Source organism: Sylvia atricapilla, chromosome 3, assembly GCF_009819655.1.
Source record: "Sylvia atricapilla isolate bSylAtr1 chromosome 3, bSylAtr1.pri, whole genome shotgun sequence".
NCBI lineage: Eukaryota > Metazoa > Chordata > Aves > Passeriformes > Sylviidae > Sylvia > Sylvia atricapilla.
Genome location: NC_089142.1, coordinates 84,259,514 through 84,286,601, shown reverse-complemented (window position 1 = coordinate 84,286,601; position 27,088 = coordinate 84,259,514). Strand labels below are relative to the sequence as shown.

Here is a 27,088-nt window from a genome sequence, read left to right as displayed (position 1 = left end):
CCCAGTTGTCCAGAGTGTCAGATCCCAGAATCACAGAATGATTTGGGTTGGAAAGGAGGTTTAATGATCATAGTTCAATCCTCCAGGCATGGGGAGTGAAATTTTTCACCCCATCGAGTTCCTTGGAGTTCCAGCCAACCTGTCATTGAACCCTTCCAATGTGGCTCGTACCACTAGAAATGCTGGTCCACCATGATTTGTACCTGCTCAGGATATAAGGTATGTTCAGAAAGTGTATGGGAGTCCTCTCTGCAGCCATTGCAGCCTCTGCCAGACATATATAACATTAATTAGTCCAATAATTATGACTGTCTTGAACTCATCTGCTGTGATCTGAGTGAATGGAAAGCACACAGCACTTCCAAACTGCTGGTTTGCATCAGAGTTAATCTGTTCTTTAAATAAATCTATATTTAAATAAAATGAGCTTGGTTTCTTTCACTGCTTTACATCTTGTAACTGAGATGACATTTAACTTTTTTCATATGAAGCAGAAGAGTCTTGATCTGTACTAACGCCATGAAATGAAGAGAAACAAATGTTTTCAATCACAAAATGACAGAAGCTGAGGAAACTGGCAGTTTGTGTTTTCCCACACAAATCCAGCAGAGTCCATGGAGAATAATAGATGGCCTGTTTTAAGACCAAGTCATTCTTGGTAATGAAAAATGATATCTTATGTATGGGTTAAATTAAAGCACTTTAGAGAAATAATCTGAAGTCCATAATTTCAAGGATGGTTTTTTTGTTGGTTGGTTGGTTGGTTGGTTGATTGGTTGGGTTTTTTTGCAAAAGATAAGGCAAATGTCCTCAGCACTACCAGGCATCCAAGGGCTAACATATGCTGAAGAGCAGTGCAATAAGTTTGCAATAGCCTCAGAATAAGGGAAAGATTTCTCTTCAGTTCACAGTTTTGATATTCACAATGTTTCTGTGTGTTATGTTCTGCGCATTTGCGCTTGAAATGTCAAGTGGCAGTGGTGTTTTTGTGCATGCAGCAGACTGATTTTTATTGCTAGGATGACCTCTAGTGGCATCAAGGCCATTCTCTTTAGGGATGAGTTTAATTTCTTTAGTCTATTTCAAAGGAAATAGGAATTCTGAGTGACAGAAAGCTGGTAAGATTGTGCTTGATAAAAGGGACGTTTATTTTTCATAGTTTCTAACACAAAGATACTAATATCACAACTGGATGAAAATTCAAAACCAATACCTCCTTACCTTTTTCAAAAGAGTTTTACTCTGCCAAAGACACAGATACTTTTGAATTTGCTTTGTACAATTATTGTAACATACTAGGTACTTCCAGAAATATTTACCAAATCAGTTTTTAATCAAATGTTTGCAACAGTTAGGGACAATTAATTTTGAAAACATATATAAGTAGTTGTTCGGACATTACAAGTTGTTAGACTTTATCTTTTGGTAACTGAAGCTACACACCATTACAAACTTACTCTCTTGGTTTTGCATGCTATTTTGTGCTTCAAGTCAACGTAGTTTATGGCTGAAATGACAAACTCTTGAAGAGCTTTTTTTTTTTTTTTTATCTACCAAGTTCTTCTGTAAAGATGATAGCAATCAGGAAAAAAGCCATGGATTCAGAGCAGCAGCTAAACAAACTGCAATGATGCCCTTGCTTTGCCACAGTACTTGAGGTTTCTTCTTAGATAATATGTTTTAGGGTTTTCCCAGCATTACATAGGAATTAAGTTTAAAACTGTAGGAGTATGTTCTAATAAGAAGACACTTCTTACACCTGTCCCTTCAGGTCTCAATCTCACACAGACCCTTTTTTTCCACAGGTTTCTCTCCAGTCCTTCTGGGGTGTTTTGTAGTATTATTTTTTGGTATATTTTTTTCTATTACTTTTTTTAGCAGGATTTACTACATCCAGTGTTAAATTCTAGAGGCAGACATGAGTCTTCCCTTCCAGTTTGTCTTCAAGAAAGACAATACTGATATTTACTGGAAGTCTTTGCAACTGTGTCCTCCTGAACTGTGAGAGAAAATTCTGAGATTATTTGTGTGTTACTATTAAGCTTCCCATGTGACCCACTCAAATCCAGCTGTCAGAACTCAGAGAAGAGCAAAGACATTTTTGGATCAAGTGACATTTTTATTAGGAATCATGAACTTGTAACACAGCTACCCAGTACTCAGCTTTATTGACATTGACTTTGGCATTTCACTGATGTTGGAACTGCTTGCAGTCTCTGTAAGCTTTCTTGCAGTAAGTATTTCTTTTGAATTAATGAAAAGTTCAGTGACAGTTGTATTATTATTTAGAAACTCCTTCTGGTGTCTAACAAGACAGAGTCTGGAGATGAAGCCTTCAATTCTCTAGTTTGGTCTATTAAAATAAGATATTAACATTCTGTGAGGGTAGTTACACATTGAAAGAGTCATCAAAGAAGTTTGCAGGGTCTCTGTTCATGGAGTTTTCACAATATGTCTGAACATAATCTGGTTCAGTTTTCACCCAGCCTTAAGCAGTTTGAACCACACGGCTTCCAAGGTCCCTTCCAACCAGAATGTTCTGTGATTCTAAAACGCAGTGGCATGAACAAAAAATAAATCTGGTTCTGTGCACACAGACTACAGATTCTAGGCCTAAGCTTGTTTGGTTTACTTGAGTACTCTTTGAGTACCTCTCTCTTTTGGCTCTAAAAAGCTGGAAGAAAGTTTAACTAAGAATAATAAGTTGTTTAAGGTGTTGTAAGTTTCTTTCTTCTGGCCATGTCCAGTGAGTGTGTTGGGCAGCTTGACTAGTTCTGTTTGAGTCAAGGTTTCCTCCATGAAAACTTTCTGTAATAAAAAAATCTGTAATCTAATGAACTGTAAATAACAAATGGAGCTCCTTCACATCTGTCTCTCTGTGAATTTTTTAAGGTCAGATTTAGAGCAGAAATTTCTATCTAGATGGTTATGTAAAGGACAGGACAAGGGGTGAATGAGAAATAGCATGGCGATTGAGATGTCCAGCATTTCAGAACAACCTACAGGTCTTGTAGAAAACTTCTGCCATTTCATTTTTTGCTGAAATAGCTAAAGGAAATTAATTCATTCCTTCTTTGCCAAAAAATGTTTGCATATTTGAGATCAAAATAAATAATTACTTGAAACAAGTAGGTAACAATATCCCACAAATGTGCAGAGGTTGCATAGAACTTCTCCAGATAAGAATCTTGTGGCTAAGTTGTAATTGTTTCTGGATATGTCAAGACTGTCACTTCTCAGTATACAGTACAGTGTAATTCAGCCAACAGCTACCAGAACATCAAGCCCAGTGTCCTTTCCTTCACAGGTCATAGGAAAGAACTGAGCTATGAGAACTCCCTAAATAACTCTGTATTTGTTGTACATTCTTGAGCTGGTAGGACAGCACAGACACCCCAGCTGTTCTGCAGGCAGCAGGTATGTGAATGGGAGAACCAGCAAAACTCCAGCAATCTGTGTGGGATATGAGTGTGGCCAGCAGGGATAGGGATCCCAAAACCATGATCTGGTCCCTACAACTGCCCAAGTTGCACATGGCCCTAATCTAATACATGTGACATAACACTGAATAACATCAAAATGAATCTTCTTAAAGAATGACATTCCTGGGGACATGAAATCCTGTGGTTGTAGTTTCAGAAATTTTCTGGAAACTCCTACATCATACCAACACTTAAAAAAGCATTTAGGAAACTGTTTTAGAGGAGCGGTGGAGTAGCCATGCTGGAGAGTGGAAACTAAACTTTCTGTAGCACTCTTGTCTTCATTCTACACTTAACTGAGGTGAGGGCTTAGCACATCTCTCTGCTATTTACATAGAAAAAAATCAGATCTGTGATGGAAGATCTTTGGCCCAACACCTTTTATCTTATTTGAGCCAAGAGTTAAATTAAATAATTATAGTGCAACTCCATGCTCATAATATATTGATTTCACCAATAATGTGTCTTTTCCTTTTTGCATTCCATCTCCTCCACTCTCTTGCAGATGAAAGTAGCAGAAAGATCAAAATTGTTCAGACTGGTACAGCCATATACATTTGTTTGGTTAGGATTCACTTCTTGAATCAAGGTCAAAACCTCATTTGTTGGCTAACTTGAAGTTAAACATCAGTTTCATGGTCCATCTATACCTATGCACAGTTGAAACAGAAGCAGTTTAGGATACACATGTATGCTTACTTTTCCTTAATATTCTTTCAAATGACGTAGATATAAATTTAGTGTCCGGAATAAATGCTTCTGTGCATTGTCATGAGCGTTTGTACTGACAACCACAGACAGTGCTATGCAGAATGCAGGTAAAACACTCCATATTTTTCAAAAAAAACAGGCCTATTGAATTAATCCCACAGCTGCTATGTGCATTGCATTCCTAAATGTGATCTGCAAGCACAGACTTTGCTGCCCATGCCTGTGTGTGTTGTTCAAGCACAGTAATCTGTGACACTCAATGTGACTGCACCTTTAGCACTCTTAGGTACGTCTTATTCTTAGGAAAGTTGTGCTGCGTTATTCTCAGTCAAGTCCTTCTCTGGACCATGCATTACTTTACAAAAATTGTGGTGCTTATTGAACTGCAGTCTGGGTATTGGTAGTGGGGTATTGCTAATGTCTCATGAAAAAGCTTAGAAAAGAGATTTTTTTTTTTCCATGAAAGCTCTTGAATTTTGTAGAAATAAAAGTTTACAAAGCCTCAAAGCTTATGTATGACAAATCACATCCCTTCTTGGGAGGCAGAGAAAGATCATTCAAACATATCAGATATGATTTTATCTAATATTATGAACCAGATAAATGATGCACGAGGAATTGCATGTAATCAAATGGTAAAAACTATTTATTAAGTGTAGGCAAGAATCTGAGTTAGTAGGGTGTTCTTGGCTAAAACTCAGCTGGTACTGTTCCAGTAGATTAACTGGCATGTATGGAACATATTAAACTTGAAGCTGCTTTGCTGTTTTTTTTTTCTTCCAATATATTTTAATTGTATATTTGGAAAGCAACAGAAAAATTTTAGCCATGATGGTTTCAGAAGCTTGCATGCTTAAGTGCAGCTGACATGAAGGTAATGCCTTCTGTTTTGTATGCCATGTATTTTCAGGAAAAAAAAATAGATGACTAGTTTCAGAGAAGAAACTTGAGGGAATTGAAGTGTGACTCTGTATTTAGCAAAAACAGCTCTCTGAGATGGGAAAAATAGCTCTGCTTTCCAGGTGTATATTAGAAGTTAGTTAGTTTGAGCCAGTATTAAGCCAGAAAAAAAAATAAGCAATGCAATGCTACTTAAAAAAAAAAAAAATCGGTGATTAAAATAAAAATCTAAATCAACAAAATACACATGTCCTTAATCCCCTGCACATCCTTTAACTTGTGAAATGCTGAAAATAGCATGTGTTTCAGTATATTCTATGACAAACTGGCTGAAAATTTAAAAATTCTGTCACATTGGAGTTCAGTAAATTGTCACATTTGAGCTCTAAAATTTAAAAATTCTGTCACATTGGAGCTCTAAACCCCACAATATAAACTCACCCAGACATTAGGATATTTTCATCTTCTCCCGAGTTACACTGAGCCTGCTTGTCTTTGCTTTTGTCTGAGGTACACACGTGGTGTCCAGTGACAAACACAGACTGATATGGCCCAGGGGAAACATAAACAAAACGAGGAGAATTATTTGTAAGATGAGCCTGAATAATAGATGTGTAGTTCTTTAAAACAACAACAACAACAGCAAAAAACCAACTTACAACATATGTTCCAGTTTGAAAGCACTAATGCTTGAGTTTGCCAAAATCTGCAAAGCTGATAAATAATGCAGTAAATAGTCTAATGGGATACTAAAATCAATTCTAAATTTGGTTACTTCAAGTGACTATAAATTTAGCAGATAAACAGAAGACTATCCAGTGAAAAAAAATGAAAATATTTGACTGAAAAAGTACAGCTGAGGGGCAGGGCACAATGTTATTTGAGGCACAAGACAATAAATCCCTAGGAGTTTGACTTCCAGGATACACTCAGGTTGAGAAATATATGAGCACCCATGAAAGTATAAAGTTCAGGGTCACAGAGAGTTTCTTGCAGAATTTTCTGACTGTAGACAAGAATCTGCCAGAGTATTTCAGGTTGTTGCCAGCTTGCAGTAAACAATGGTGATAACACTTGGTATTATTCTAGAAATAGTATGTTTCATCCATGGTTTCTACGTGGCTTTGAAATAGTGATCCAGTTAGCAGGTGCTACAATTTCTCTCTGGTAAAAGAGAGATCATTCTCTATTCATTGGAATAAAATAATTATATCTTAAAATGTCTCTTACAATCTCCTTTATGAGAAAAAAAAGGCACCAAAAATTACAAACCTTCATCATATGAACTGTTAACTCATGCAGAGCTCATCTTTATCTCTATGCGGGTAGCTAGTATCAATTGTATCCTGTGCTCACTTCACCAAATGGGTTGTATATGAAGATGAAGCAAAAACAGCATGAAAGTAAGCATAAAATTTGCTAGCTATTTCCACTGTCAGTCTCTTCTTTACATTTTGTGACTCAGTATTCTTTAAAAAGTCTTCATGATTTAGGATTCATAAATTTTTGTTCACTCGGCTCTATGTGTAGTTATGTTAATGTAAATAAACTAATACTCCTTATCAGTACATTGCTGACTGCTGCCAAAATGGTTCTGTTGTACAGAACTGGATGCCAGCAGAAACCCCTAGTATGCACAGAGCCAATGTTTTCCTAAACATGCATGTCATACCTCCCCACACCCCTGAAACCTGGGGCTGCATTATCCAGGATTAAATTGCAGCAACTGCATTTGTTGCCCAGGAGAAGTCAGTGGGGCATGAAAAGTGCATGTGGTATTACACTCCAACTGAATGAAATCATCTCAGCTGATGCACTAAAAGCATAGAGCTAAACTGTACAGCTGAGTTTCATATGACAAACTGTCAATCAGTGAATTAAAAGTAAACCCTGACTGAACAAAGCAGATACCACTTTGAGTTCTGTGCAGTTGTAGAAATGATATCTTATAGTTAATATTTTAGCAGTAGCATCTCTACTGCATCTTTTAATGTATTACAACATTTTTCATGTATGTGTGAAAAGCTGATGTCGTGATTTTTCAGTGCTTCATAATCTACATGTAATTTGTATGTGTGTGGTTAATATATATTTTCTGTTTCTGCATGGGAAGGCAGATATATACAATAAAAAGAAACTCTTTAGAGAAAAGAAACCTGTAACCAAAAGAAAGCATTTTTTTCTTAGGTATCTAAATTAAATTTGTAAGTAAATATCACGGGAATTTTTATGTTTTACAGTCTATTCATTCAGTGTCCCTCTAACACTATTTTAAAATTACTGAGCTTATGTACTGAAGAATGCTAACATTAGATATGGGATACAGTGAGCCAGTAACTTCTGCCTTAGCTTCCTTTCTTCAACTGTAGCTGAAATTGCCTGGACTGGTAAGAGGAGAGGGGTGTGAGGCAGCAGAAGCCCAGGGGCAGAAAGAGGCCACTGCAGGGATTCATCAGGAAAGGTTAAGAGGAGGAGAGGGGAGAACAGAAGCAGCAGGGAATGAGGAGAAAGCAGAAGTAGCAGGAAACAGAAGTGTTGAAATACAGTCCACCAGACTTAGATGTCTTTTTTGCTTGGAACATCAGGAAAGAACCATGATCCTTTGTGTATATTAGAGTATATGTATTCCAAAGGCCTAGTCTTTGGAGCAGAATGTTATTCGGTTCACAAACACATTGCTGCCATGAGCAGGCAGGACCAGAAACTGAAATGGACCTTGCAACAGCTTGGGAAAAGACACTGGAGAATTTATAAAGCAGTGCCCCAACAGGCGTGCCCTGGACTTGACTTACTACTGGACTTCACCTGACACTGTGATCAGATCTCTTCTGCTTTTGTGACCCAAGCTCAGTGATGTGCACAGGGATGTGTAAGTTTTAGCCACTTATCTGATGCTATATCTGCTGCTGGGGCCACACCGGCTTGCAGTGTACTCATCTCTTTCCGTTCACAAAACTGTGATGCTCACCTTGTCTACAGCTGTGCTTCTGCCTTTCATCACCAGCAAGGGATAATGGGCAGGCTTGTATTCATGGATGAGGATGCTGAGCCCTTTTATGATAGAGGTTTCCATCTCATACAAAAGGCTTTATTATTTTTTCTGAAGGTAACATGCAACCAAATAATTCCTTCTACTGCATGTAATCAGAGAAGAACACCCATTCTTTTGCTGGTTTTATATACAAGTGACAAAATTTTGACTTAAGTTTGGCTGACCTTTCAGAGCTAATATAAAAACATTTTTCCAAGTACTAGATGTCCTAATAAACCAAGGAAGGAAGGCTATACTCTGGCTTGTATCACTCTGTAATAACTAGCAGAATTCAGTGATATTTTCATGTAGGGAAGTCCTCACTTCAGAAACAGCATTAATATTTTAAGATCTTGCACTCTTCCACCCTATATTTTTTCCCTTCTTTATAAGGGGCTATAGCTGCTGCCTCCTGAATTCAGATACGGTTACAGATTTGCACAGATGTGCATATAGGACAAATGCTCTTCAGTGTGCTCAGTTAAAGTCCCCTTTAACCTGAAATTGGCTCACCCTAAGTCTGGCTGGAATATTCATGGAAACATAATAAGGATTCTCACATGGTCTGTGAGCATGGCTCACTTGGGAGCCAGTAACTCCCTAAATCATTTCAGTTTGTTCCACAAGAGCACATGTCCCTCAAGCCTGGCTGCTGTGTGTTCGTGAAGTTCAGAAAAGCATGAAGCCTCAGGAGCTCTGCAAGGAGTGTCTCCCCACAGGTTCCATCTGTAGCTCTGTGCTTTCCCACATTATGCCTTCTCTTGGGGATGAAGTGTGACAAATCAAAAAATCCTCACCCCTTATAATTGTGGAAAGGTTTGCTCCTTTCCTTAAAGGTTCTGGCATGGTTATGATGACCTTTTTATTATCCTGTTATGTTCAAGTATAACTTGTTACACAATGTCACTGTTTAAGCATCTCCTCCACCTCCTATCTTGTTTGTTCACTTTAACATTTCAAGCAGTTTGTATTTTTAGCTTTTAAAGGTACCCTGCCCACCACAAACATATTGACCCTATCCTTCTTTGTAATCACATGCAGCAAGGCCTTTCAATGTGTGAAATGAGACCTGTGCGTGGGCTTTGTCCACCTTGACTGCCTATATTAACATGCTTGAGCTAAGTAATGAAATAAAATGCTTTTCAACTTCATCTATATTAAGCTATAGGGTGCAACTACAAAAGATTAATGGTTTCAGCTGGTGTGCTGACAGGCAGAGAGGAGTTATTGCTGCCCTCTTGTTCCAGACAGAATTCCTCTCCTTGAAGAGAGGGTGCACTCCTCAGGCCTTGTGATTGACTGACATAGAATATATTTTCTTGGCAGAAATAAGAGTTTGGGTGGAAACCTGCATGTATTGTACAGCAAGTCTTTTGGGTTTTTTCTTTTTTCTTGAGTTAAAAAGGTCAAAAATATTTTCTTGGGAACCTAAAACTCTTCTCATCCATCTCAGAAACAGTAACTGTTGTAGCATTAGTAGGTAACTTTACATTTCCTTTCACCACTGAACATATAAACTATGATGGAAAGACTGTTTTACCATCTCTCAGAACAGGATAGGGAAATCATAAGCTGCTTTCTTAGGCTAACTTAGGCTACTCTTAAGGTATTTCCTTGGCTCTTCTTTACCTTGAAAATTTTCTCACATAGTTTCAGGATATCTTCCTTATTTATACTAATTATCTGAATTTATTGTTTTCCAAAGTTAACCTGTCTTTCAAGAGCTACTGCTGCATCTTCTTTTTGCAACAGTTTCTGGTCTTGTTGTAGTTGCCAAAATAATTGCAAAAAGTGGTTGAATGCAATGGATAGTGTTTTATGCAAAATATGAATGTTTAACCTGCTTTTATTTATATCCAAAATTAATTTTCCAGTCTTTAATGATGACAAAAACCTAATTGTAAGCAATTTGATTCAAAACTAGTTATTGACTATGTCCTCTACTAAGTAAGGCCTAAATAAGAAATTTGAAGAAGCATTACCAGAAGAGAGAAATGGTTAATGACTCTCATTTCATTAACTACCTCTTAAAAGCTAGTTTTTATTTTAATTAGAAGTTACTTCTTTGGACACCATATAGTCATTGCTTAAATCTGATCATTTATCCTATAGCTGTTTCAAATCCCTCTGAAGAACTAACGTTTGATCCAGTAGAAGAGAATCTTCGAATGCAAATTGAAGAAGAAAAAAAAAGGTATTACTTCTGCCTCAGATTTCTGCCATCCTTCAGAAGATAAATTACACTGATAGTATATTCCAATTACAATTCTGCACACACAGCTACCCTCAGGGTTTTCTCTGACATTTTAAAAATATCAGCTCTGTGGTTCACTAATAGTTTTTAAATTTGTGTATATGCTGTTGGTTTGTCTGTCAGATGCCACAGTAGATGAGAAAGGAAAATTTATGCTTGAGCTAAAGGTTAAAAATAAATAAAAACAGCTTAATGTCCTCCCAGAGGATTAGTGTTTGCAACTTCTTGCTGGAATTCAAATGTATTGTGAGCCTTTTGGGTTGATTCAGAAAAGTTCTGCCTTTCTTGACCTAAGGAAAACCTTTAGGTTATACAGACTCACTAAGTGTAAATAATATGCAGAATACACATTGGTTAACTGATCCTTGTTCTGCTGTCACTGTAGCCAGGAGGATAAAAAAAAAAAAATAGATACAAAGATATCACTATGAAGTATTTTGCTAGCATTTATGTTATTCACAGTCTCTGAGGAAACTTCTGGATTTTTCATACTCCTGGTAAATCTCCAAGTGTCTAAAAGCCAAGAGGGTAATGAAGCATCCATCTGACAGGAGAACCAGTCTCAGCTGCTATCTGAATCCAAGATACCAGTTATTTATTAATGGTAACATGATGAGAATTCAAAAGAAATAATTTGAACCTGTATTTTAACTGTTAATGAATATATATTGAACCTGTATTTTAACTGTTAATGAATATACCTGAATTTCACTAACTTCCTTATGAAATAAAAAGTTGTTGGAATAAGTTTCTTGCACTTACTGTCCTGTGAAGCTTTTATAAAATATGACATGTTTCCTTCTACCAGCTGTGTCCTCTGCCACTCTGCTTACTATACATTATTTTATAGATTAAATCTCTAGCTGTTCTAGATAGGATTAACCTTTGTTCAGATACATGTTGGAAAATTTGTCATACATTTTCTTCTTCTCATATTAGCTATAAAGCAGTGTACGGTCGCTTCAAAGGGCTGAAAGTAGAGATTGAGCACCTGCAGCTTCTTATGGAAAAAGTGAAGATGAAGCTGCAAAAAGATTTTGAAGTCTGGTGGTCTGAAGAGGCAAAAAAATTCCAGGTATGAAATAATATTGTATTTCTTGCATTTTCATGTAAATATAACATCTTCACTAATTTCTTAAAGAAGTAGTTAATTGACTAGATAGAAGGGAGTATGAAGGGTCTGGTTTGCCTGTGCTCACGTCAGTGTAAGTTGGACAAAGGTAATGTGAACTACACTTGTGTGAAGCTAAAAAAAAATCAAACCCATTTTTCCCTGCTCTATTTTCTGTTTCGATGTTCTCCCAAGCAACTTTGTTGATAGAGAAGAATGGGCCCAAAATGCCAACAACCCTGAAAGAACAGTGTCAAATTGCAAAATATAATCTCTTTACTGCTAGCAAAACTATGATTTCATCAGGGTTTTTTCAGCAAATGTGGTTACTTTTTAGCTCCCTTTGCTCACAAAGACTCCAGTAGCCACTTCAGCTTCCCTAGGCTCCCAGCAGCTCCCATCACAGTGTGTTTCCTCACTCTCTAGCTGAAGTCCACCAGTGTTTAAGCACAGAGTGCTCTAATGCAATGACTTGTGTAAAAATGAGCTAAAGAGCTGTCATTTTAACCAGTGTATTAGAAGTTCATAACACAGTCAGTCTGAAAACTACACTCTACTGAAACAACCTAGCTTTCTTGTGCTCCCCTTCTGACACTTTTTTAATTACTTGCAAGTAGTGACATAGCAATTCACAACAAAGCTTTGTGTCATGAAACCTACATCAGCCTCATGAAAAAGAATGCTGAGTGCGGTCCACCCCATATCATTTATTATTAACTGGAAGAGAAGATTTACGCCTTGAGAAAAAGTTGTACAAAGAAAGTTTTATCCTATATTTTGTCTAATTCTCATGAGTATAAACGATATTTTTAAGAAAACAGCCTGAAATAAATAGAAAACTTATCATGGGGAGCTTAGTTATTCATACAGTGCCACCTAAGTAGCTTAACAGCAAGTTAGCATTACCAAATACTTTTCCAGTTAAAATCCCTAACCATACTGGTGGCAAAGAGGATGACGTTTTAGTCACCCTCCCGTCTAAATATTTTGGCAATTCAAAATACTGCAAGTAATATTCTTGAATCCACTGCAGCACATGTTTCTCTATCCCTTAACAGGAGAGTTCCAGGATTCAACCTCTCATGATTCATCAGTAGAAGATTAGAAAACTGGAAAATGTAATTGGGATTGATTTCTTAGATCTTACACATCCTGAATTCCCTAAGAAACTGAAATCAGTGAACATAGGCTGTTACATTTTAAAAACCTGTAACTTGAGCTTAAAAATACTTGAGCCAATCTAAATATTTTTGTTCAGAAGAGTTTGTGTAAGTGGAGAAAATACTGTGTGACTCAGGCTCTGTGTTTTCTGAATGAGCCATTGCTTACCTTGTTATTGCTGAAATTTATAGGCCAATATGAAACACTTTATAAAAATCCCATCCTCATAATTCTGGTTTTTTTCAATTTTGTTTTTCCCAGCAGGAAAAGCCAGAGATGGTTACCTCACCAAATATTGCCACTGTTTATCCACAGTTTATCAGATCCTCACAGCATCTATCACGTAACAGGTAAATTATTTATTTTTCTCTTTTCCTTACATGGAAAAAAATGCAGTTTTAGTCAAAGTGCAGTTGTCCAGAATGCTTTTGCAAATATCACACTGAAACGCTGTATTTTCAGTTACAACAGAAATGACTGTTGAGAAAATGAAATTTTAACATTCAGTTATTTGGAAGTCCTGTTGAACGTAGGACCTTAGTTCTTTTGACCTGTTGGTCTTGGAAACTTGGAAACCTTTTTTCTAGGGGTCCCATGACAGCTAAGAAAGGCAAGTCTATTACCAGTCAGTTTTGCTGTATGATGAGACTATATCTCCTTTGGAATGTATGCAGGGGACTTCAAACCAAAAAAACAAAAATTATTTTATATAAATCTTAGATAGACTTGCTACTGAAAAATGCCATTTATACTACATTTATGCAACATATTATTCAACAATGATATTATATTTGATATTGTAAGATGTTGATGTGTCATCTACAGGAGAAAAATGTAATCATCTTGGTTATTAAATCTGCAGTAATAGGTTTTTCATAACCATCAGGGAAAGTAGAGTGCAAGAAACCACATATCTGACTGTGCAGGTTTCCATACTCAAGGACAACAAATGGAGGTGTTCTCTCCCCTTCCTTCTTCCTTTCTCCCACCCTCTTCCTATTTCCCTCTCCACCTTTCTCTGGCTCTCTTTTTCTGCCTCTCTCTCCTCCTTCTCATTATGCAATTAACATTTCTCTGATGAGTGGCTTTGCCTACATTTTTATGACAGTAATCTGCATAAATGATGTTTCCTGCTTTTCAGCAAACATGGTATCTCTTACATGCCATTAAATAATGAATACTGAATTTTCTTAAAACTGTAAAATAGCTTCTAAGTTTTATTTTACACTCTCATGTATCTCTGTAAATGCTCCATAATCAGTAAAGAAAATGATAGACATAGTCCTCTAAAGTTTTCTGAGAAGACATTTTCAGATCTCTCAAACTGATGAAAACCAACTCTAGTCTTCTCTACTTTGCTTTGGTTCTTATTCTGTGTCCTCTCAAGACTTAGGCATTAATCGCTTTGCAAATGGTTGCCAGGTTTTAGGTCTAATCTGTGCTGTTCATTTCTGGTCTCACACTGAAGGTTTCTTGTCCCAGAGAAAAGCTGATGGAACAGAACATGAGAGCATTTTTGCTCTAGCTTAGCACAAATCCAGCCAAATTAGCTCCAGCAATCCATGACTGTCACTCCCTTTAACTTCGTCCTGTCCTTTGAACTAAGCACCTCTTGCACAACCTCTCTGTCCCACTGATCTTGGGAACAACAAATTTCAGTTGGTGTGCTGATGCATTGCTCAGGAGAGCAATACCTTTTGCGTTCTAATTAAAAATTCTAGAACTGAAAAGGACAGATGGTAATGCCCAGGCACTTTCCAGTGCAATGAGGGACTGGCCTTCAGCAGAGTTGAATCCTTCTATCCCTACCCTATGTCAGAAACAAAATTGCATAACTGGTTTCTTTGTGGTTTTTTAAGCTTTTCTATCAAACACCTTTACTATTCATGTTTATTACTGGAGGATAAGTCTAAGAAAAGTCCATCTGGCACTTTGACTAGAACTGGGACAGGCGCATGGTTGCTTTCAGCTGCCAAGCTTACTTCAGAGTCCTGTACTGCAAAAAAGCAGATGTTCTTTGCAGTTAACAGTTTCTCTGTGTCTAAGTAATGGGCATATTGACTGAGGCTGACTGGATGATCCTTGCATAAATATCACAGACACAGAATATTTGTCTTCTGGAACTAAAACTGCAGAGGGAGTTGGGATGAATGTAGTTTTTTCCCATCTCTATCAATATTCTTGCAATAATCTTTAAAAGTCAAGCACTCTTTCCTTCCTTATTTTATGTTAGGCTGTTTAAACATATTTTACTCAGGTACATTTCCAGTGGCATGTATATGGAAGTAGAAACACTATTTCTGCTTTTTCTGATGCAGGAGCTATAGGCTTAATATCCCACTGTGCATGAAAATTTACTTTTTCCTGTACCCGAGTCAATAACATTTTAGAATAACAGTTTCAAATTTCACAGACTTTAAAAGAATAAAATAGTAGAATATTTCTTTCCCAAGGATTTCCTTGGCCCCAGCTGACACAGAAACTTTACTTACCACTTCCCATAATTGTGTAGAATGAGTCCAGGCTACAGGCACTTTCACAAAGTCCTGAGACAAAAATGGCTTTTTTTTTTTTCTAACCTGCCTAAAAATGAACCCTCTCTTTCTTTGGAATGATATTGCTATCTTCACCCAGCAGAATAACCAGCCGCCAAAGCAAAACCTGACACAAATTATGTTTGATATAATGTGGTGTAAATAAAACCTGTATCCCAAAATGGAATTCTGTTAACAGATGTGTTCAATAGATGTAAGATCTAAAACTTAGTAGGCTAAACTCTAAGACTGCTGTTGACAAAGCATTCAGTAAAACCATTCAGACAAACTCCCGAATGGGAATGGATGTAAATACAATCTTCCAGATAGAAATAATAAATTATATAACTCAGCGTGCAAAAGACAGATATATTCCTAATCCATATATGTGTTTGAACAAAGTGTTTTGATCTCCTTCCTAGTGCATGTTTTCTGTGGATTGTTATTGTTTGACACACCTTAGTCATGTTTCCGGAGAAAATTAAGCTTTGGGAAGGCTTGATTTTTATTTTATGCTAAGTTAATTTATAACTAAAATAACAGAGAAGGGAGGCTGGTAATCCTTTTGAGGCTTAAGAAAGACACACACACCTAAAAGGCACTTGATTCATGGCCAGATATGTCTCCTTTTTTCATTGAAGAAATGGCTGAATTGTTGAAGTGTCAAAATTAGTCTGTGTTAATAAGAGAGTTGAATAGTGACCATTTCTGCCTCAGTCAGTGAGGTCTGAAAGCATATGGTGCTACCTGCAACTCATACAACTCATACTGTATATATGTTTACGTCTCTTAATGGATTCCTGTCAAGTCTGCAAGAAGTCTGAAAATGCGTGTCATGCTCAGCACTCCATGTGTGCTCCACACATTCAGAATTCAAGCACTGCCCTTTGTTCTTCCTTATACAGTCTCTCCCACGAAGGCTTTCATTTAAGGAATTTATCAGCTCCTTGTCTATTCAAATTGCTTCTCTCACTGAACATTTAGTTTCAGTAGTGTTGAACAGTTCTTGTATTCCCTTTGAATTATATAAATGTTAGATAGTTATTCAAATCTTATAAAAAGTTTGGATTTTTCTCCTCCTCTCAGAAGGAATGCATTCCTTTTTATCTCTGTCAAATCTTTCTCAACCTCACTCATTTCCTTTTACTGCATCTCATTTGTCCTATTCCAGCAAGCCCCACAATATGTTCGACCTCAGACTCCTTGTCTGGTCTGTTTCTTATTCAAAATCTTCCTGGCAGTTTAAATTCCCTTGGAGACATTTTGAAATAACTCTTCGTGTTGTCTGATGAATTTTTTTAACAATTATTGTCCTGGATTGCAACAGTTACTCCCTATATTAATGTGTGAAACAAGGTCAATGTTTACATATTCTACAGCATTTTCTGTCCAATCATTTTTTATTCCTGCCAATTTTCTGCAGTGTTACATAATGATAAAAACATAATCTGGGAATAACATCATCAATTAGTGACATTTCAAAGGTTTTCACATTCTTTGGTAACAACTGAAATAATTAATCTATGAATTTGCAAGTTAGACCAAGTTTAATTTTGTATCCTACTACTAAAATACTCCGGTTTTAAGCAGCTTGAATCTTTCTTGTCTGTACACTGAACATCTGTTCCCCTCATGTCCAAAGCTCAGGATAATTGAACAACTACAGCTGAGGTTTTCTTAACATGACAGAGGTTGCACACCTTCAAATTTTTACTTGTCATTTTAATCTACCTGAATTTCCATTATTTTTCAGCTGGAAAATTAAGTACTCAAACCATGACATGCATCATCTCTGCAGCTCTTCTACCCTGTGTACTTGATGGAGCTGATCAGTCCATGGATCAGTTGTCTCTGGTCCTTGGGTTCCTGCAGCAAGGGAAACGCTGCTGCAACCCTATTCATCTCTATGACCACTGCTCCATGCCTGACTGAGAAATATACCCCCAACAGAGGACTCTCTCCCCCCAGCCCCCCCAAAAAATAAAGTTATCCACTGGGTGATGCTTCAGGTACTAGGTTATAAAAACAAACAGGCATATAAAGTTGACAGACTACCTTTAATATGCAGAAAAAGTAGGATTTTTACTGAAGTTGTCAGGAGACAATCTTGGAGATTTCTTAAATCCAACTCAAGGAAAAATCAGATAGATTCAGAATGAAAATGGGAATTATACACTGTCAAAACAAGCTGAATAATGTTAGAGATTAAAGTTTAGGCAATAGACAAAGAGACATGACTTACCTACCTTGTATGTCCACCCAAATACAAAATATGATCCAGGAATGCCTGTTTGCACATTACAGAAATGTTGAATGGCACCTCTAGAGATCTCTGGATCAACCCCTTGCTTGAAGAAGACTTTGATCACACTGAAGTGTGTCAGGCATGGTTTTGTTTGGCTTTGTTGGAGCATCCTGAGATGTCCAGTCCTTCATGCTGATCACACAGAGAGGGGTATCATTATCCCCACCCCATGCTGGCATAAGGACTTTCCATTAAATCTAGAGCATTACTAGAACATTTCTCAATTTTTTATGTTACTAGAACAGATCTAACACTTGGATGAGTAAGAAGTGTCCTGACTTCTAAGAATAGGCTTAGAAACAAGTTGTATCTGGGCATACAAACCACTGCACAGCAAAATTACACTCTTTCGTCTCCTTATGATTCAATTTATCTTGCAATGCCATTATGAGAGCTTCAGTATGAAGGATGCAAGTTATCCCCATACAGACCATCCCTCTAGCCTAGGAATTAGAGAAGTCTTTAGGATATAAAAGGGACAGATTTGGGTTGTGCCAAACTGACGGACTCATTTCTTAGATTAGTACACTAATTGTTTACCTCTTATGTGGAAGCAGAACTTTAAGTCATTTTAAAAATAAACTTCCTTATAGATTTCCTTAACTTGCAGAAGAACAGTTTGCATTCCACAATAAGAATATCTGCTTGCAACCCCACAGGCACAGGATAGGAGGTTAAGGTCCATCTCTAAGCACAGTAATGTTAATTTCCTGATTCTGGGCATCATCTCACTCAGTCTAAGTGGGGTTTTTAATATTGCTTTCCATATTCTCCCAGACAGAGAAATTCTCCCAGAGCACCCCAAGGCAAGTTTTGCCATACTGTCCTCGGGTCCAGGAATGAAAGTGACATCCCTAGAGTTCCAGCCATGCCATTACTGTAGTATATAGGGTTTTTTAAATCAGTCTGAATCTAAATTTCCTTTCAAGTAGGGATTTAACAATTTTGGGTAATATTTTTTTTATTTAAATGGAAAAAAGTAGTTCAAATATATAAACTACTAGAACTTAAAAATAAAATACCTCAGCTGACTCACAGTATTTGTAAAATTATACATTTTGTGCATGGCAAAGAGAAAGCAAAGACACTTATTTCAATGAAAAGAAAGCAATGAAAAAGAACCACATTAAGTCACATTACTTTATGTTTGTTGTAGGCTAAGAATAGAGTCAGGGATGGTTGCTATGGTTCAGTTGATGTGTAGTGATTTATTAAACTGTGGTTATGTGACTTGGATGCCTCAGTATCTCAGGGCACAGACACAGAGGCCTTTAAGAAAACTGTATTTAAAACACTAAAGCACTTTGTTTTCAAGAACTGCCAAATCAGTGGAAAAAATGTTCAGGAAATCCTAAAGCAGAATGATGATATGAGGTTCCCAGATATTGTTAAACCACATAGTAGGTAATAATGTCGCACATCCTTTCCAGGTCTTGTAATATGTAGGTGTGATAAAGTACAGAATATTATTAACATTAAATACGATACTCCTTTAGTTGAATTAGGCAGGTGTGTACGGTCTGAGACTCAAGGAGTTAAAGAGAATAATTCAGCAAACCTGGAGCTGTTCAACTGAAAATGACTTATACTCCTGGGCACAATATCTTCTGCAAAACTGAACCTGGCACAGTGTAATACAGTAAAATTTTAGTAATAAATTTTTTTCCCTTTTCAAGTTCTCTGCCAGAAATATCAACTCATCAGCCAACAACGAACTAACTACTGCAGAGTTAGAAAAACAAAAACTTGCCAATCCTGCCATCTACTGGAAAAATCCTTACACTGAGTAATTTACTTTTTCCACTCTGAGATTGGTACCAGATCTGGCAGTATATGCAACCCCCAGGAAAAGCAGAGTCCCCTAGAGATCCAGTGGTGGAAAACTGCCTCCCTAACAGTGAGCTTACTTGATAATGATATCTGCAGAGGCAGGAATGCACAGCAGCTGTTTGCAATATATTTGGCTATCATCAACAAGCCCCATCCCAAAGACTTCACTGGGTTTTTATCCAGTCTGTCACTGATTTTGGTAATAATTTTGCTTGACTGAAGAAAGAATGGAAAATAAGCAAAGGCTTCTCTTGGCTAATAGTCAGTTTAGGAACTAAATATACCATTACAAACTGTACATCGGATATATCAAAGGGCTTTACAAGTGTGCCTTAGAAGGAAAACACTAAAAGCATATTTTTTAAGAAGTTATTTGTCATTATTTCATAGCCACATTCTCTACATAAACATAATCATCATATGGATTAAACTAAAAATCTTCTAAAAAACACTTCTAAAAAAGTGTTATATATAGATATTTTAAAATCTTGAAAAACACCTTCTTTGTAGGTAATTAGTGTATGTATTAATATTGCCTACAGAAGGGCTATATTCTTTTTTTTTTTCTTTCATTTTTCTTCATTACTTCATTTTCCATTCCAGTTCTTCAGACACCAGTAGAGGCAGCCTGTATGAAGATCCAGCTGTGAAAAACAACTCAATCACTCTTGGTAACCCAACTTTAAAAACAAGGTAAGAACTATACTTTGGCTACTCAGAGGAAAAAGCAAAGTAGAAAATAATATAATGCCTTCACAATCTCCCATCACTTTATTTAAAAACAATCTCCTTGAAATATAAAAATAAATATTATTTTTAGTTGCAGATTTTCCTACAACTTTCAAACTAGCTATAGGCTGCCACAAAGCTTTACAACTATCTGCTGCATCATCAGTATTACAAAGGTGGTTTCGTGTTTGGCCTGAGGCCTTTTTCTCTATAAGTTTATGAATATTCATGAATGTGTCTTCCCAACCTTCTCAGAGAAAGGGAGTCTGAAAGAGTAAAAAAAACCACTTGAGAGTAAGAGAAGTCAGAGTTTGTATGTATTGCAGAATTTTAGAATGCAGGAACTAGGCAGAGGTGTTTTTTGTACTTGTGATTTTGTCTTTAAAATATTTTTAATCTCCCTCCCACAAATTATTCTATTAAAATAAAATTACAACAGTTTTAGGTTTGGCAAAGGTTATATGTCATGTTTTCTCAAAAAAGGTACTGCTTTGTGAAAATTAGCTCAGCAGGTTAACAGAACTGGTTTTGAGGGTTTTGAGCCTCTCTATTTTTTCTAGTGTGTTTATTTCCACGTTCTTTTCTCCCACTGCAACATTATGCCAAGCTACTCTACTTCCAGAAGTTATATTCTTTTTGTGCTCAACAGCTCTAGCTATTAATGCCCTTAGGAAAATATGGTCAAGTTACTATTTTTCCTACTGCATTAGTAAGAAGAAAGCACAAGGATTTTTTCTTTCATTTTCCAAAACAATCCATTTCTAGAGCAGAAAAAAATCGTGGCAAATTTTATCCCCCAAAACCTAATGTTTAAAATGCACTTGGGTTTAAGAAAAGCAGAAGAAAAATAGAAGCTAAAATGGGATTTAGACAGTACCTTCTCAATATACTGTGAGTTTTTATTTTTTATATTGTCACTAAATAACTGAAAATCAATCAAGAATAGTCCCTTATTGGTATTCTGTGATCACCTTGTAAATTACATAAAAATAGGGGAGTTTTAAGTTCAGAGTAATTTCTTCTTTGTTCTTCCATTGCAGTTCACTGATTCAGCAACTGATATCTTAATTAGTAGCACAGAGACAAGTATATTAGACTGCATTATAAGTCAATCACACAAACCACCTACTGCCGAAGTCACTAAGGAACAGAGAAAATAACTATAATTAGAGAGGTATGATATGTAAAAAAAAGGTTTTGCCTTCAGTTCCACTTGTCCTGTGTAAATAGGACAAGTAAATAGTAAATAGTAAATTTTATCACTGTATTTCTCATGTCCCAATTGGTGCTTAATCTTTAATTAAGGTTGAAAATGCAGGTGGAAATTCTTAGCTTTCTCAGCTGATTAGAACAGCTTCATTATATTACACCATCTTACCCCACCAGAGGATCTGTCAAAAGCAGTCATAAGTCAATGATTTAACAGCATAGGTACAAGAGTTCAGCTGGGACTGGAGACTTGGCAGCACAAAGGATTTGTGTCTGTCAGGGGATGTCCTGAGTGCCACATGATTGTTTACTTCTGTGTATGTATGAAAACTTAATTCCCCCACTGTAGGCAAACATTCAATTGGTCTGTTTGGATGTATAGCAGCCTGAGGCAAGCAAACACATGGCATAGTCCCATCCGTAATTTCCTTGGTAAACCCACTACATTAAGCTTTTCCACTTGGAATTAAGTCTTTGACTCACCACTACAGTATTTTTAACCCTTTGTGAGAGGTCCGTAGCTGATAAGCAAATAGCCTTCCCACACTAAAGAGATAATGGGTAATCTTAGGAGCCTACATAAGACCATTAAGAAGTTCTGAGGTCAGTTCTCTGCTAAACTGTGCCATATCTAACAATACATCTAAAGAGCAAAATCCTTCATGGTTAGAAAAGGGGGTGACAGAAAAATTAACCTTCTTACTCACTTGAGTCTACAAGCATACTTTATTATTTCAGGACCCCACCAAGTTCAAGTACATCTATTCCTCTGACTGGAGACAGCCAGGCTGATGCTGACATCCTAGCTTTCATTAAAGCAAGACAGAACATCCTGCAAAAGAAAGGTAAATCCTGCCAAAAAATAGGAAGCCAAACCAAAATCTCCAGTACAGCATTTTAAAGCCAAAACAGTTTTAGTCCACATTATACTGACGCAAGTGAGAACTGATTCTGGCTTCTGTTATATTACATTATGTTCTCAGCCGTTCAAAACACTTGAGGTTCTTCACATGTATTTCTTAAGTAGCTCAATGCTGCAGCGCAAAACTGTGAAGGCTCTCTGTTTTACTAAGCCACCATCAGTGAATGTCTGGGACATGCATGGCTGTGCGACCTGCACAATATATTATTTTACCCTTAAGCAAGTGCATTTGAATGTGGTTTCTTGATGATTCAAATTTTTCTGTATAGATTTTCTTTAAACTATCTGTCCTGGTTTTTGTCTGGTACAATTTTAGTTGTAACGGTTGAAACCAAATAAACATTACTCAAATGGTTGCACTGTACCCCTACCTCCGGAGGCAGACTGGCCCACTGTGCCTAGCAAAGAGTATGTCCTTAACAAGTATTTCACTGTGTCAGGGTCTAATAAAAATTTCTAAGAGTATTTATCATCAAATCAGGTACCCAGAGCAATCATAGGAAGGTAATAAAGTTCACTCCAAAGTGTAGATAAGTAAAATTGGCAGGAAGCAGAAAGCAATAAATAAACAACAGCAGCACTGCAAGGTAGCCTAAAAGTAATTTATCATGATAAAGAAAAATGACCTGTGCTTTTTCTTTTTCCTGAATAGTAGTTTTTAGTGGCAGCAACCAATTAGGCAGAATATGAGCATGTTAGTGGTTACTGAAGCAATAACTTTCCATCAGCACTTCAGTGCTGATGACAGCATTTTTCAACAGGCTATCTCCACCTGGCAGATGGTGTTAGCACTGCCACAAAGTGGGGCTTTGGTATCACACTGCTTATCAGAAAACTGCCAGGTAAACACACACTGGCTGAAAAAACAGCCTCCCTACACTCATCCAAAGCAAACACTGAGCACACTTAGGCTTTGGGATCCCTTTTGTCTTTATTTAGAAAAGCTGTTGTCAGGTTTCTTTTGCAAATGAAATTAGGCTGGATTTATAGGCAGCTCATCAGAAGAAGGTTAGAGATAAATGTGTTACAACAAACATTTCAGAAGGTCCAAATCTGACTCAATCTGTGACGTAATGTAATTAACAGGAGCACATCCTACCCTATGGTCATCTCCTCAATCACACCACATCAAGAATGTCTCTCTCAAATGCCCTTTCCATCCTGATTGTTTTCAGCCAGTGGCTATCAGCTAGCATCATCCATCATTTTCAGAAGGGACTAGACATTATCAACATTGACAACTATTTAGACCCCAAGTCATAAAAGGTATTCTTGCAGAACAAAGGACAGTCTTAAAATTATTCAGAAGTTCAGTTAGACAAGATAAGCGGCTGAATGTAGATGAAAAGGAAATGGAATAGCATTTGATCATCCTGACAGTGCAGGGATGACTCAACAAATTGCTAAGCATAAGCAGGAGAATAAAAAAGTAAAGAGGCTATGTCTGTTGAACAATCATGTAGGGATCTGATGTGTCATAGGCAGGAGACAGCTCAGCAAGCAAGTTCTGAGAAGGATTTGGAATCAACCTAGCAGATAAAAGAAGGCTTTTCTTCCTTGTAAGGAAAGGGAAAAGCCTTCCAAATTGAAGGGATGAAGCCACCAATAGCAGGAACCATTGAGCAAATAAAGTTTGTAAATTCTAATTTAGCAAGATGAAGGAGAACTAGATGCTTTTGTGTTAGGGGACAGAGATGGAGGCTATGATGTCCCCATTTCCTGCCCCCACAAAGAAAAGCTTTCAGATGTAGAGTTAGGTAGAGAGGAAGACTGGAAGAAGGTAGTCTCGAGAAATTATTTGCCCAGAGCCATTAAGCTGAGTCAGACACTTTCACACAGAATCTAAGTTTGCTGTGTCCCAGTTCAGTGCTCTGTTGCTCCCTTACCAAACTCCATCAACAGAGATGTTCTACATTTGCATGCAAATGTATTCGCTCTCTGCATGACTATAACACACCCAGTGCCCTGCAAGAAACATGAGGAAGCATGAGGTCAGCCAAGCCAAAGTCTGCTGGGCTTAAAAACTGTCAACATCCTTACTGCTCTTTCCTTTATTGATCCTGCCCCTTGCAAACTGTCATATTAGTAACTTAGAAGCAATTTGAGGGCCCTACTATACATTAGAGGGGAACAAAAAAAGAAGAAAAAGAAATGTGTGCAGAAGCCAACAGAGTGGATAATAAGTTTCATAAATAAAAAGCATGGGAATGCTCAATATCCTTAGTGACAGTAATGCAGGGGTGGGAATGAGAGGTCTTAGTAAAGATTACCTCAGGGACTGTAGGTTATTACCATTTGCTTTCTAAACAGAGTGGAATTAAAGCAGGTACATTCACAGGGCCTTGCTGGGATTGCTAGAGCATTGTAATGACTACACTGGAAAGCTTTTTAGACAAGGGCTACTCGGCAAACATGCTTTCGATGCCATGTTCAGTGTTGGGGTAGAGAAATGAAAATGCAGAAGAGTAGATGAATTATTTTTGTGTCTTAAAAGATTTAAATGAAATGATTTTTTCTTTTTTTCTTCTGCTTTATGTTTCTGAAGTTTGTTTTTAAAATGACAATGCAACATGAAATGTAGTCTAATGTATTTCTTTGTCTCCTTTCAGGCTTGGGGAACAAATGAAATTCTTGTCACAGTCCACTATTTCCTTTTAGAAACAGTGAAAGATCTTTATTCTTTATTTTCCTCTTCTGTTTAGAAACAGGTACAAGTAAGTACTTCAGATGTACAGGTTTAATTGGTAAAGTTATATAAACTCCCTTTTACAGCAAAATCTGTTTCTTTAACAATAGATATTTGAGTACTTGCACTCAGTATCTTCACCTTGCATTATGATTAACAAAACTAAAGCAACTAATCAGGAGTTTGCCAAACATGTTTGTTTATGAGAATTCATTGTACACTTTTAAATGTTAAAATTATCTAATGTATTAATGCTCTTATACATCTTTAATCTGGGAAAGGCTTATTACTACTGATAGGGGTTTTTTGCATTAATTTGCATAAGGCTTTATTAATTATACCTATTAAACATCAAGAGATATCCATTCAATAACAGTAGTTATCTGGGATACAAAATTCCATAAAATTTCATTTGAGATTTTTTCCTCCTCAAAGAATAACAATTTTCATATCAGATCATTAGAATATTGAGATTGCATTGTAATATAAAAACAAATGTATTTGAGAAAGTAATTCAAGAGCTCAAATTTTCCCAACTGTTTTATTTTTATTTGAATGGATGAAATGTTGTGCAGAATGGATTAAATGTTGTGTAAAATGCACACTCTCCCAGAATTTACAGGTTTCAGAAAAGACAACTATGCTTAATAGGCTTTAAAGAGAACAAGGCCAATACTTCTGAAACCCAACGAGATGTGAAAATTTAAATGCATTTATATCTTACATACAATGTAATTTCACTATTGACTTGGTACTATTTTATCACATAATATGCAGTTATGAAACAATTTGTTTTACACATCAAATTAAAATAAAAAATGTAATGCAAAGTACCATCTATTTCTCTGAGCTATACATACTACCATATTGAAGCTGTCACTTTTCATACTAGTGATAATCTTATAGTCATGTATTTAGAAGCATATGGGTTGTTCACATAAAAATAAAACAATATGTTGGCAGAAGACACGTATTCTCCAGGATGTGTATTTCTTTATATACATGCTGATACTTAATTCTTTGTCAAATTCATAATTATACAGAGGTATGTGATGAATTGTTGTGTTCAAACCTACAGAAGATATGTTTGTCAAATTAACTACTAATATGCAATCAATTTAAAATATTGAAGTTGTACCTTTTTTTGCATTTTAATTTTCTGTAAAAATCAACACAAATACCATATAAACTTTAGGTTTAGTAGAATTTAGGATGTGCAAACTGAGATAAAAGTCAGATTCACTCTTGCTTTGAGAAGAGTTCAAGGACTTGGTCAGGAGTGGAAAAATCCACAGACCTTCTCCCTTTTATATATCTGCATTGTTGGAGATTATATTAAAATGTCCTTCTTCCAGAATTTTTATCTGTCTGTCATTATTTTTCTTCTTCTCACTCTGTTATGTATAAACACTGTATTAAATAGGCACTATATTATTGTTCATACGGCTCTGTTGAGGAGAGCAGGGCCACATTCCTGCTTCCATTCAACACTACTAGCTGCAGAAGAGCCACAAGTTCCAAAATGTTGCTGGGTCAAGCATCTGTCTTTTTTTGTTTCCAGTGAAATACCTGTTGTGGTGAATTTATTTGAAGGTGGCTGAAAGAGAATCACTGATCCAACATCTCCTTCCTTTTGACACTGAAGCATTTCCAATAGCTTTAAGTAACTGGTTAAAAGAAGAATCTCAGTGCTACCTTTGCATAAGTTACATGATGCTGCTACTACTTGATAATTCAATGTTCTGCTCTCAGTTTGCCACACATGTCACTCAGAGAGAGAAAATAATTCCTTGCTCTTCTGTTTCAAAATTCCCTAGCCCTTTTTTACACTATTGTAAATTTGGTGTGAAATTCAATCACTGTCAACAAAGTAGTACCTGATTAGCAAAATGGTCTAAAATTAAGATTATGCCAGGCACTTAAGATCTTGAACAAAAGTGCGTCCAGTAATATAAAATCATATAAATTTATAAAACCATATAAATAAATAGAAAGTTGTTCTTGCATCTTTTGAAAATTTTCATAAGATTGTGTGGAAAGAAGAGATTGCTCATTTAGTAAATAATAGTCTTAAGACACAAAGCATTCTCTCTTCTTATAAAAACTGCTTCTCTCTTCAAAAGTTGCCTTTTGGGTTCACAGGAAAATTCAGGTTGGACATTATCTCAGCAGGTCTTTAATCTCACCTCTTCCTCAAAAGAGCACGAGCTACAAGATCAAGCC

The 27,088-nt window shown here is 36.6% G+C and overlaps 1 protein-coding gene across 1 annotated transcript in view; it reads left to right on the top strand.

The window, feature by feature from the left end:
* The window catches only part of KIF6 (kinesin family member 6), a 150,720-nt gene extending 124,672 nt beyond the window's left edge, over window positions 1-26,048 (top strand). Inside the window, 6 exon segments of the mRNA XM_066316033.1 lie at window positions 10,237-10,318; window positions 11,318-11,453; window positions 12,912-13,000; window positions 19,923-20,012; window positions 21,996-22,102; window positions 24,761-26,048. Coding sequence (XP_066172130.1) covers window positions 10,237-10,318; window positions 11,318-11,453; window positions 12,912-13,000; window positions 19,923-20,012; window positions 21,996-22,102; window positions 24,761-24,837 — 581 coding nt within the window. The 3' untranslated portion in view covers window positions 24,838-26,048.
* Window positions 26,049-27,088: the final 1,040 nt, after the last annotated feature.